Consider the following 12123-nt stretch of genomic DNA (forward strand, 5'->3'; position numbering starts at 1 on the left):
AGCAAGACGGTTTAGTTCAATACTAGATCAAATGTGCTTCATACTGCAAAACGTGTTGTTTATATAGAAAACTAAATACAGATAATAGCCTATCCTAAATCAAATGCTGTGTCAATCAGTTGAGTTGGCATAATAAAGAATCCTGGCTAGGTAGCGTTCTTACTGGAGCACAATGCATTTGGAGTTCTAATGAATAGGTTATTGATCGGATTGAATTGCAGATACCACAAGGAGAGAGATGGCAAAACATGCAAACTGATAATCAAGCAGTGCCGACCGGATGATGAGTGTGAATACGCTTGTGGCTTGGATGAAAGGAGATCCAGAGCAAGGCTCTTTGTTGAAGGTGAGCATATTTTACTTGGCGGGTCAGGTGTGAATACATGAAGTAAATTTTTCTGGGAATCCTAAACATTTGTTTTCCTATTATCACAGAAACCCCAGTCGAGATCATCAGACCCCCCCAAGATGTGTTCGAGCCCCCAGGGTCAGACGTTGTGTTTGAGGTGGAGCTCAATAAGGACAGAGTGGAAGTCAAGTGGATGAGAAACAATATGATCATTGTCCAAGGAGATAAGTACCAGATGATCAGCGAGGGGAAGATCCACCGCCTGCAGGTGTGTGAGATCCGCCCTCGCGATCAAGGAGAGTACAGGATTGTGGCCAAGGAGAAAGACGCCCGGGCCAAGCTGGAGCTGGCAGGTAAGTCACCACTGTAAAGGTGTTGTCTTATACAGTCCTCTTTAGTTAAACTTAATAGCCCTACTCATTTATTTTCAACTGTCTTCATCAGCTTTGCCCTCAAATGTTTTGCAGCCGTGCCAAAGATCAAGACCACAGATCAGAACCTGGTTACCGATGCCGGGAAGCCCTTCGTCATGAGCGTTCCCTACGATGCGTATCCTCGCGCCGACGCAGAGTGGTTCCTTCAGGGTTCCTCTCTCCCAGTCCAGAACGTGGACACTACCACGGACAAGACTGAATACCGTCTGAAGTGTCCAACCAAGGAAGAAAAGGGCAGGTACAAGGTGATCATTAAGAACAAGCATGGAGAGGGAGAGGCTTTCATCAACCTGGATGTCATAGGTAAGGTTTTATTGCTTGAGAACATCATTAAGGACCATGAGATTTTGAAGATGTACGATTTGAAGAGAGATGTTGTGTTTTCAGACGTCCCTGGTCCTGTCAAGGCACTGAAGGTGACTGACACCACTGACGGTGAGGTGAGTCTGGCCTGGGAGGAGCCAGAGAGCGACGGCGGAAGCAAGATTGTTGCTTACGTGGTGGAGAGACGAGACATGAAGCGTAAGACCTGGACCCTGGCAACAGACCGTGCAGATACTCCAGAGTACTGTGTGAGCGGTCTGCAGAAGGACTCATGGTACCTGTTCAGAGTCTGCGCTCGCAATCGAGTGGGCAGCGGGCCCAGCGTCAGCACAGATGATGCTGTTCAGGCCAAGAATAAGTTTGGTGAGAAGGGACCTCCTCAGGATTGTCAGTAGGCCTACTTACAGTACTTACATGAGGTTGAAAAATTAAGAACACATGTGGTTTTCTTTCAGATGTGCCTGGTGCTCCTGAGAATGTCAGGGTCAGTGTGGTCAACAGGTTTGGAGCCACCATCACTTGGGAGCCTCCCATGTCTGATGGAGGCTCTGACATCACTGCCTACATCATAGAACTGCGCGATAGGACCTCCGTCAAGTGGGAGGTGGCCACTATTTGTAGTGTGTCTGACCGCTCTGCCGCCCTGAACGACGTGGTGGAGAATAAAGAGTACATCTTCAGAGTCCGAGCTGAAAACAAGGCTGGGATGGGCAGACCCAGCGCCGCGACCAAACCTGTCAAGATCATGGATCCCATCGGTGAGTCTTGGGATTCACTGTCATCATCGATTAACATGTCTGAATATAGCCATTGTTGCTCAACCTATCATCAGGTTTATAAGGATATGATGGAAACATAGATCTTTTAATTTGTTTTCAGAGAGGCCAAGTCCTCCTCTGAACCTGAACTACAGTGAGCAGACCAAGGCTGGAGTGTCCCTCTCCTGGGAGACCCCCACTAGTAATGGAGGCAGCATGATCACCGGCTACATCATCCAGAAGTGTGATGAAGGATCAGACAAGTGGCTCCGCTGCAACACCAGGCTCTGCCAGGACCTCTCCTACCGGGTACCCAACCACTCAGTTTTCTGACCTAAAGACGTAGCCTAACACAATAGTGGCTTGAGTGTTTAGGGTTAAGTGATGACTCTTGTTGATCTTCCATTGGTTGTTAAGTTGAATTGTAAGTCTGGCTGTTGTGACCTGGTGTATAGGTGACTGGTCTGAAGCCTGCTCAGAAGTACCTCTACAGAGTTTTTGCTGAGAATGCTGCTGGAATCTCTGATCCCACCGAGCAACTGGGACCCCTTCTGGCTGATGACACTCACGGTACCCAGAACTGACATGGCTGTGTTGTGGATACACATTATATCCATGTGCAAACAGGGATGTGGTTCATAGAACATAGATATACAATATATCCATGTGCACACAGGGATGTGGTTCATAGAACATAGATATACAGTACATCCATGTACACACAGGGATGTGGTTCATAGAACAAAGATATACAGTATATCTATGCGCACACAGGGATGTGGTTCATAGAACATAGATATACAGTATATCCATGTACACAAAGGGATGTGGTTCATATAACATAGATACACAGTATATCCATGTACACACAGGGATTGGGTTCATAGAACATAGATATACAGTGTACACACAGGGATGAGGTTCATAGAACATAGATATTTCCATATATCCATGTACTAGATCGGGACATGGGCAGAGGGCATAGAGTTCAAGTTCAAGTGTACTTTATTATTATTATAGATGTACAGAATATAAATACTACTATATATTGAGATGGCTCCTATAGCATACATATACAGTAGGTACAGGATCAGGGAAATTAGAAAGTAACTGACTTAATGAGGAGATCATTCTAAAAGTGTGTTCTCTCTCCAGTGGCTCCTACCTTCGACCTGAGTGCCTTCAGGAATGGACTGGAGGTGATAGTTCCTCAGCCTCTCACCATCCGCGTGCCAATCACCGGATACCCCACCCCGACTGCAAAGTGGACCTTTGGAGACAAGGAGCTGACTTCTACAGATGAACGAGTTACCATGGTGACCAAGTCGACCTACACAGAGCTGGTGGTGACCCCTAGTTTGCGTCCAGATCAGGGCACCTACTCCCTGGCATTGGAGAACGATGTCATCTCCGTCTCTGGGGAGATTGAAGTGACCGTCATCGGTACAGTACACTCTCCTCTCCTGCTTCATCAAACCTTCGAGCCCTCTAGCAAAGCCATTCTTCAGTGGAATGATGATTCAATGTTTTTCCCCAGCCTCCCCCAGCGCCCCCAAGGACCTGAAGGTAGCTGAGGTGACCAGGCGCCACGTCCACCTCATGTGGGAAGCCCCCGACCACGACGGAGGAAGCCCAGTCACCCACTACCAGATTGAGAAGAGGGAGGTGTCCCGCAAGACCTGGGTCAAGGTACACTTCCCTTCTCTTTTCCCAGTATGGCCAGGGTTACAGAAACACAACCATTTATCTGTTCACGTTAAGACTACAGTTACAGAAACACAACTATTTATCTGTTCAGAGTATTTAAACATTAAGATGTATATCTTCCCATTAGGACTAGAGCTTCATTAAGATGTATATCTTCACATTAAGACTAGAGCTACAGAAACAATAAGATGTATATCTTCACATTACGACTAGAGCTACATTAAGATGTATATCTACACATTAAGACTAGTTGTATATCTTCACATTAAGACTAGAGTTACATTAAGATGTATATCTTCACATTAAGACTAGAGTTACAGTAACATTAAGATTTATATCTTCACATTAATACTAGAGCTACATTAAGATGTATATCTTCACATTAAGTACAGTTAAATTAAGATTTATATCTTCGCATTAAGACTAGAGTTACAGTATCATTAAAATGTATATTTTCCCATTAAGACTACAGTAACATGAAGATGTATATCTTCACATTAAGACTAGAGTAACATTCAGATGTATATCTTCACATTAAGACAACAGTAACATGAAGGTGTTTATATTCAAATTTAGACAACAGTAACATGAAGATGTTTCTGTTGGGTTCCTCCAGGTGGCCGTGAACGTTCTGGACCTGGAGCACACGGTGACCGACGTGATGGAGGGTAAGGAGTACTTGTTCAGCGTTACAGCCTGCAACAAGTGTGGTCCAGGAGAACCAGCCTACATCGATGAGCCGATCAACATCTCCTCTCCTGCCAGTAAGGACCTCAACTATCACTCTACTTTGTCCAGATAGGAGCGGGATGCTTTGATGAGGGACATTAATGTACACAATGTATGCACCGTTCACATTGCAAACGACTTCATGAGTTCAAACTTCTCTGCTCCAAACCACGTTAACGACGGTAAGGCTAGGAAATAGAAGGACACCTTGAAATATCTTTCCATTTTACACAGTTTTGACTTGTCATTTTTGTATTGAACTTGACTCTTTTTTTTTTTAATCGCTGTCTGGTGTCTAGTTACGTCACTCTGAGAGATGCGCATGGACAGATTTTGTGGTGACATAGCCTAGGCCAGGGATGGGCAACTGGCGGCCCGCATCCTCACTCAGTCAGGCCCGCACATAATTTTTATTTAATCAAAAAAAAAGATAATAATAATAATAATTGAGTTACAGAAATCTTGGTTAAGAAAGAGGAAAAGCAGAGTATCTGTTCATACTATTCAAAGGCAAACCCATGTGTCTAGTTTGCTTGGAAACGATATCATGATATCAACGATACCACTTAAGTCGCCACTACAACTACTACAACTGCCCTGAAGTGAATATTATGCTTGTTGGGTTTGAGTTCATTGAGTTGTTGCACTTAATGTTGGGCCACTGTTTTTCAGTTTTGTGACATCATTGAATGATGATATATGTGAGCCCTTTGCACTGATCAAAATACTAACCAATCATATGGCTGTTTGAGCATGGAAAACATGAAATTAATGTATGTTGGTTCAATCAACATACCATACATAGGTTATGAATCTGGAAGATTTTGTAGGTAGTGGCCATCCCCAAAATGCACCAGAATACAGGAAATCATATCCAACAAATTCAAAAATGTGTAGCTTCTCTCAGTTTCCCTCTGATGGTGATGATGAAGAATTGTGGCCCTTTTTATCATGAAAGTTGCCCATCCCTGGCCTAGGCCCATAATCTATTAGTGAAAGCAAAACACCAAGCTCATTGATTTAACGAGGCAGGGTTATTTGAAATAATTAATTAAGTTAATTAATTAAGTTATACGTGAGAGGTCATTCCTCCTCCTTCCTATTTATGTCTAGTGTACGCACCCCTACTGTCCACAAGCACACCCCCCCCTCCCCATATGGATATGGAGAATTGTTGCCACGTCCCAGTGGTGGTGGTGTCATATATATGAAAGAGGGCATTCAAATATACTACAATGATCAATTAGGAGGCCGAAGCCCTAAAGGAAGTGATGCAATAGGTGACTGAGGCGAGGACATGAACAAGTAAGCTATAGACCTGGGATCTCTTTAGAGGGTCTCAAAGAACACACCTGATTATCCACTGGGGGCTCCAGCCCTACAGGAAAGGCTCACACAGCATAATCAAATGCTGCATTGAAACGCATTGGCAACAAGCCGTTACTAGAAATTAATCTAAATTAGTTGACAAGCGATGAAATCTTGTTCATTAGACCTTTAACCAGGGTGTATCTTAGAGTACCATATTAAGCGCTATATACATTTCATTTATTATTATTATTATTATTATCTTGGGATTGAAAATTGTGGGTCTCTGGAAAAAGGCCAGCCCTAATCCTTACCCTGACCCAAAACCTCAGATCCCCCCCCCCCCCCCCCCTCCCTGCCCTCGGGGTCAGAGAGGGCCAAGTTTCGTGTATATACAGCTGGCCTGTGGACAAGATTTTGAAGTCTTGGGTCAAAAAGTCAAAAGGATTTCTTGGCTTGATTCTCAGATATGAATGTTGGATGGCTAGGGTGTAGGTCTGGGAAGAATTTCAGGCCAAAATCTTGCAAGCGAGCCGCTGGGTGAGGTGCAACGAGATGAAGCACTTGCTGAGTAATTTCTTGTAGGGCTGGAATCCCTACATTGATGATCGTATGCATCCTTTGAGACCCCCGTTGATATAAAAGAGACCCCAGGTCTATAGATTACTTGTTACTGTCCTTAACTCAGAAGTTACCTATTGCATCACTTCCTTTAGGGCTTCGGCCTCCTAATTGATCATTGTAGCATTTGAATGCCCTCTTTCATAGATATGACACCAAAACCACTGGGGCATGGCAACAAATCTCCATATTCATATGGGGAGGGGGGGGGTGCTTGTGGACAGTAGGGGTACACTAAACATGAACAGGAAGCTTGCAATGAGCATTTCAATCAACACAAATAGTCAATACACACTCAGGGGGAGGAATGACCTGTCACACATGATATCTTAATGAATTATTTCAAATAACCCTGCCTCGTTCAATCAATGAGCTTGATGTTCTGCTTTCACGAATTGGTTATAGACTGTGTCACTACCAAATATTTCCATGCGCATCTTTCAGAGTGACGTAACAAGCCACCAGACAGTGATAAAAAAAATGAGTCAAGTCGATTTCAAAAGTAACTTATTAATTACAAGTCTAAACTGTGGAAAATTGAAAGATTTGGGGGGCAGTAGATGGCAACCACCATAGCAACCATGACAGTCACGTGACGTGGACACAGGCCCATTGAAAAGAATAGGCCAAAAAAACGTATACATGTCACATGTTTAGAGCCGTTATTGTAATGTATTTTCCGCTGTGGGCAGTTTTACTACAATCTGGTGTGGGACTGGGTTTAAAGAACGTGGTTAGTTTCAGTTTTTGAGGGGGTCTTCTCAAAAATCGGATAAATCGGATTCAGATATGACAATATTTAAATATTTATAATATTTAATATTTAGACTATTATATGTATAAGGTTATAGGCTGAATTCGGTTAAAATGGCCTAGCCGTTATTTTCTTGGCGTTATCATTACATCCTTTCTCGTTACATCGATATAAATTATTGTTATAACGAGATCTGTATCTGACCATTGACCATCCAAATGAATGAAATTCATATTGACGATATGGCACTATATCCCTATTCTCGCTGGCCCTTCTTGAAGTTAATAGACCGTTTTCGTTGCTTCGAGGAGGTCTGGTGGTCGCCGTATATAATAAATAAATGTATATAAATATTTATGTATGTAAATAGGTATATAGGCTACATACCTATTTATTTATATTTATTTATTCATATACGGAGACCACCAGACCTCCTCGAAGAATCAAAATAAATAAATATACAGGCCTATGTATAAATATGTATGTGTATATATGTATATATATTAGTGCTATATTAGTTGCTCAAAACAAAGAAGCAGTAGCCTGACTGCTATGTTCAAGGCAGTATGTTTGTATGTTCTTCGTTTAAATGCACTATAGGCTTTTTTTTTGTATCGTCCTGTTTTGATCAGTATATGCCAATGTTGTCATCCATAAAAAAACATTTGCACAAGGCAAGCCGATGCACTTATCCATGTTGATAAGAGCATTAAAATGAGAAAAATTAATGGGACAAAGAAATCAAGGGATATTTAGCATAGAAAAAAAATTGTTAGTTAACTATGAGTTAACTATGGCATTGATGCGATTAATCGCGAGAAAATATTTTTAGCGCTTGACAGCACTGATATATATATAAATACACATACATATTTATAGATATTTATTTATTTCGTTATATATAAATATTTATTTATTTATTTATTATACACGGAGACCACCAGAACTCCCTGAAGCATGGGCGAGAACAGGGATATAGTGCCATACCGTTAATATGAATTTCATTCATATATATATATATAGGCTATGGTCATTTCACGGATCCCTTTGAGACCAGGTTGACTCGGCCGTTGAGACGGGGATCTGTGTGTGTGTGTGCCACGGAACGTGAGTATCATTAACTTGCATCGGAGCAAATTCCGTTGGCATACCACAGACAATTTAAGTGATTCCATGAGGCCACCATGGATTATGAGTTAAGCGCCCGTGGTCGACTCGTTCATTTAAACGGGGATCTGTGTGTGTGCCACGGAATAGGAGTGTCATCAACTTGCATTGGAGCAAAATCCATGGCCATATCACAGAAATTGGCGTGTTTCCATGAGGATTCCACTGATTTTGAGTTAAGAGACCGTGGTCATTTCAAAGATTCCTGTTAGACCAGGTTGTTAAGAAGCCGTACGTCCAGAGGTAGCTGCTAGGGCAGAGGGGGTCTCCTCCTGGTGTGATATGTCTGGTAACCGTGCTATCCTGTGTATCCAGCTGTGCCTGACGCCCCGGAAAACCTGAAGTGGAGAGATAAGGGTGCCAAGACCATCTTCCTGTTTTGGGAGCCCCCCAAGTACGATGGGGGCTCGTACATCAAGGGCTATGTGGTGGAGAAGTGCCAGCGAGGGTCGGACAAGTGGGAGCCCTGCGGAGAGCCCATTCCTGAGCTCAAGTGAGACATCTGGACCTGGAGATGACATGGATAGCAAAGCAACCACACAACCAACTGCATAGCAATCACACAACCTACTGCATAGCAACCACACAACCTACTACATAGCAGCCACACAACCTACTGCATAGCATCCATACAACCCTCTGGTTAGATTAGATGTCATACTGGATGGCAACCACACAATCTACTGCATAGCAACCACACAACCTACTGCATAGCAACCACACAACCTACTGCATAACAACCACACAACCTACTGCATAGCAACCACACAACCCTCTGGTTAGATTAGATAGTGTGTTGTAACCACTCTACCTGAACCTTTCATGACGGCGTTCTGTATGTTGTGTGTGTGGCAGGTTCCTGGTGAAGGGTCTGATTGAGGGCCAGTGGTACTCCTACCGTATCAAGGCCTTCAACAAGCTGGGAGCAGGGAAGCCCTGTAGGGCCACCGACGAGATCCAGGCTGTGGACGCTAAAGGTCAGCTCACACATCCCTATGCATCTTCTGCCTCCAGGGGCTGGATCTTATAGAACCCTTCTCCACCACACAACCAAGGAGCATCTTTTGACGTGGTTGCTTCTGAAGTCTTCCATTTCCTTCCGACAGAGCCTCCAGTGATCCAGCTGGACGTGAAGCTGCTGGCAGGCCTGACTGCCAGAGCCGGCACCAAGTTTGAACTCCCTGCCGATGTTACGGGGAAGCCGGACCCCAGGGTGAAGTGGACCAAGGCTGACCTGGTGCTGAAGACCAACGAGCGCATCGCCATAGACACCAAGCCTGGACACTCCAAGCTGTCCATAGACAAGAGCACCAGAGGAGACACGGCGACCTACATCATCGAGGCCGTCAACACTTGTGGACGCGCCACCGCCACTATCGACGTCAACATCCTCGGTACACTCAGCTTGTGTTTCAGAAGTTGATTTAAAGTTGTTATAGTCAATAGGCAGAATATAGAGATATCATATTGGTGTGGAACAAAAGATGAGTATCAAATGTGTTGTCCGTCATGCAGATAAGCCTGGTCCTCCCGCTGCCTTTGACCTCTCTGAGATCACCAACGAGTCCTGCTTCCTGGCCTGGAACCCCCCGAGAGACGACGGAGGTTCCAACGTCACCAACTACATTGTAGAGAGACGACAGACAGACAAGGAGGAATGGGTCAAGCTATCAGCCACAGTCAAGCAAACCACCTTCAGTGCTTGTAAACTGACCCCTCTGAAGGAATACATCTTTAGAGTGAGCGCTGAGAACCAGTACGGAATCAGCCAGCCTGCCGAGCATGTCCCCATCGTGGCCAAGTACTCCTTCGGTAGGTTGGCCCCTGGAGAACATGTCATCTCTCAGTATTTGTCTGTGTGGAACAGGGATATTTACCAGGTGTGTCTCATGTTGGAACCTATAACCAGAAGAAGTAACGATGGTTCTTGTCTTTTGTTCCAGATCCGCCTGGTTGCCCAACCAGAGTCACTCCTTCAGACATCACTAAGGATGCAGTCACTCTCACATGGTTTGAGCCTGACGAGGATGGTGGCAGCCCCATCACTGGATACTGGATCGAAAAGTTTGACCGAGAGAGTGACAAGTGGATTCGATGCAACAAACTCCCTGTTAAGGATGCTACATTTAGGTAATGGTCAGATCTAATGTTCATGAAGAAAATTACATATGAATCCAATGGTTTCCAGTTCTTACCAAGAAATATGAGTAATACTGTTTATTCTTAGTAAGCTTGGGGACTTGGACAAAAATCCTGCGTGTGCTTCCAGGGTGAAGGGCCTGCCGACCAAGAAGAAGTATAGCTTCCGCGTTTTGGCTGAGAACTTGGCTGGACCCGGTAAACCCAGCGTGGAAACAGATCCCATCCTCATCAAGGATCCAATTGGTTAGTCACATAACCCCTACTATTCCCCACTTATTTTTGGTCAAGATACATACTAATCACCAAAAAACTGTTATTTGAATGAATGACCTGTAGAAATGACTCCCATGTTGACGTTGTGTTGTATCCAGACGCTCCATGGGCTCCAGGCAAGCCACTCGTGAAAGATATCGGCAAGACCACGGCCAACCTGCTGTGGACCCGGCCGGAGCACGACGGCGGTGCCAAGATCGAGGGCTACATCATTGAATTCCAAAAGGCAGGAAGTGAGGAATGGGTCCGTATCGCAGAGGACATTCCTGTGACGGAGCACCTGCTCAAAGGTCTGATGGAGAGGCAGGAGTACTGTTTCCGGGTCAAGGCCGTCAACAAGGCCGGAGAGAGTGAACCCAGCGAGCCCAGCGACCTTGTGCTCTGCAAGGAGAGACTCTGTAAGTCTAACCTCCATCAACAATAAGTCCCTTATCTCCTGGTCCAAGCTGTGATACCCGGCGTCATAATATATATAATAATAGCATTATAAAAATGCAGTAGGCTATTAGCCTACTGCATTATTATTATTGATGTAATATTAAAAAAATAACCCATGGTCCTAAACACACAACTCATAACTCCTGTTCCTCTATCTATCTGTCTGTCTTTCTGTCTCTCTCTCTCTCTTTCTCTTTTTCTTACTCCTTCTCACGTTTTCTCTCTCTCTCTCTCTCTCTCTCGTTGTCTCTCTCTCTCGTTGTCTCTCTCTCTCTCTCTCTCTCTCTCTCTCTCTCTCTCTGGCCCTAGATCCCCCGTCGGCTCCTCAGTGGCTGGAGGTGACAAACATCACCAAGGTCAGTGCTGACCTCAAATGGCAGTTGCCCAGCAGCGACGGAGGCTCCCCCATCACCAACTACGTGGTGGAGAAGAGGGACGTGAGGAGGAAGGGCTGGCAGGCGGTGGACACCACGGTGAAGGAGCTCAAGTACTGTGTGACTCCCCTCAATGAAGGCACCCTGTATGTGTTCAGAGTGGCTGCTGAGAACGCCTGTGGGATGGGGGAGTTCTGTGAGCTGGAGGATGCGGTGCTCGCCAAGGACACGTTCAGTGAGTGCTTCCTCTGTGTGCACTGCTTAACCAGTTAGACCAATGCTGTGGGGAATTGTGAAGCATTTGGCATTCACTTCTTGTTCATTTCAGCCACTCCTGGGCCACCGTACGCGCTGACGGTGGTGGAGGTTACCAAGAGACACGTGGAGCTGAAATGGGAAGCCCCCAAAAGCAATGGTGGAAGACCCATTACCAAGTGAGTCATCCAGCCAGTGTCTCAGTCCAGAGCATTGGAATACTGCTCAGACTAATACATTGTTCTGGTGATGTGATGTGGTTGAGAAATTTGTCTTCTAAACCAAGATTGGGGAGGCAGTAGATCAGGAGGTGGAGCGGGTTGGCTTGTAACCAGAAGGTTGCTAGTATGATCCCTGGCTCCTCCTAGTTGAGTGTTGAGGTGTTCCTGAGCAAGACGCCTCACCCTGCTCCTGAAGAGCTTGCTGTCTCCCTGTGTGGTGGACTCCGCCATCGGTTTGTGAATGTAATATGTAATGTATGAGAACCTTG

The 12123-nt window shown here is 45.0% G+C and overlaps 1 protein-coding gene across 1 annotated transcript in view; it reads left to right on the forward strand.

Annotated features, from left to right (window-relative positions):
• The window catches only part of ttn.1 (titin, tandem duplicate 1), a 207583-nt gene that overhangs the window by 87182 nt on the left and 108278 nt on the right, over positions 1-12123 (forward strand). Inside the window, 19 exon segments of the mRNA XM_030380517.1 lie at positions 222-346; positions 436-702; positions 817-1086; positions 1171-1470; positions 1563-1865; positions 1987-2174; positions 2321-2435; positions 3021-3308; positions 3403-3554; positions 4189-4336; positions 8467-8644; positions 9007-9128; positions 9258-9545; positions 9667-9963; positions 10095-10281; positions 10421-10536; positions 10665-10964; positions 11314-11613; positions 11707-11812. Of these exon segments, the coding sequence (XP_030236377.1) occupies positions 222-346; positions 436-702; positions 817-1086; positions 1171-1470; positions 1563-1865; positions 1987-2174; positions 2321-2435; positions 3021-3308; positions 3403-3554; positions 4189-4336; positions 8467-8644; positions 9007-9128; positions 9258-9545; positions 9667-9963; positions 10095-10281; positions 10421-10536; positions 10665-10964; positions 11314-11613; positions 11707-11812 (4050 nt within the window).

Source organism: Gadus morhua, chromosome 16 (genome assembly GCF_902167405.1).
Source record: "Gadus morhua chromosome 16, gadMor3.0, whole genome shotgun sequence".
NCBI lineage: Eukaryota > Metazoa > Chordata > Actinopteri > Gadiformes > Gadidae > Gadus > Gadus morhua.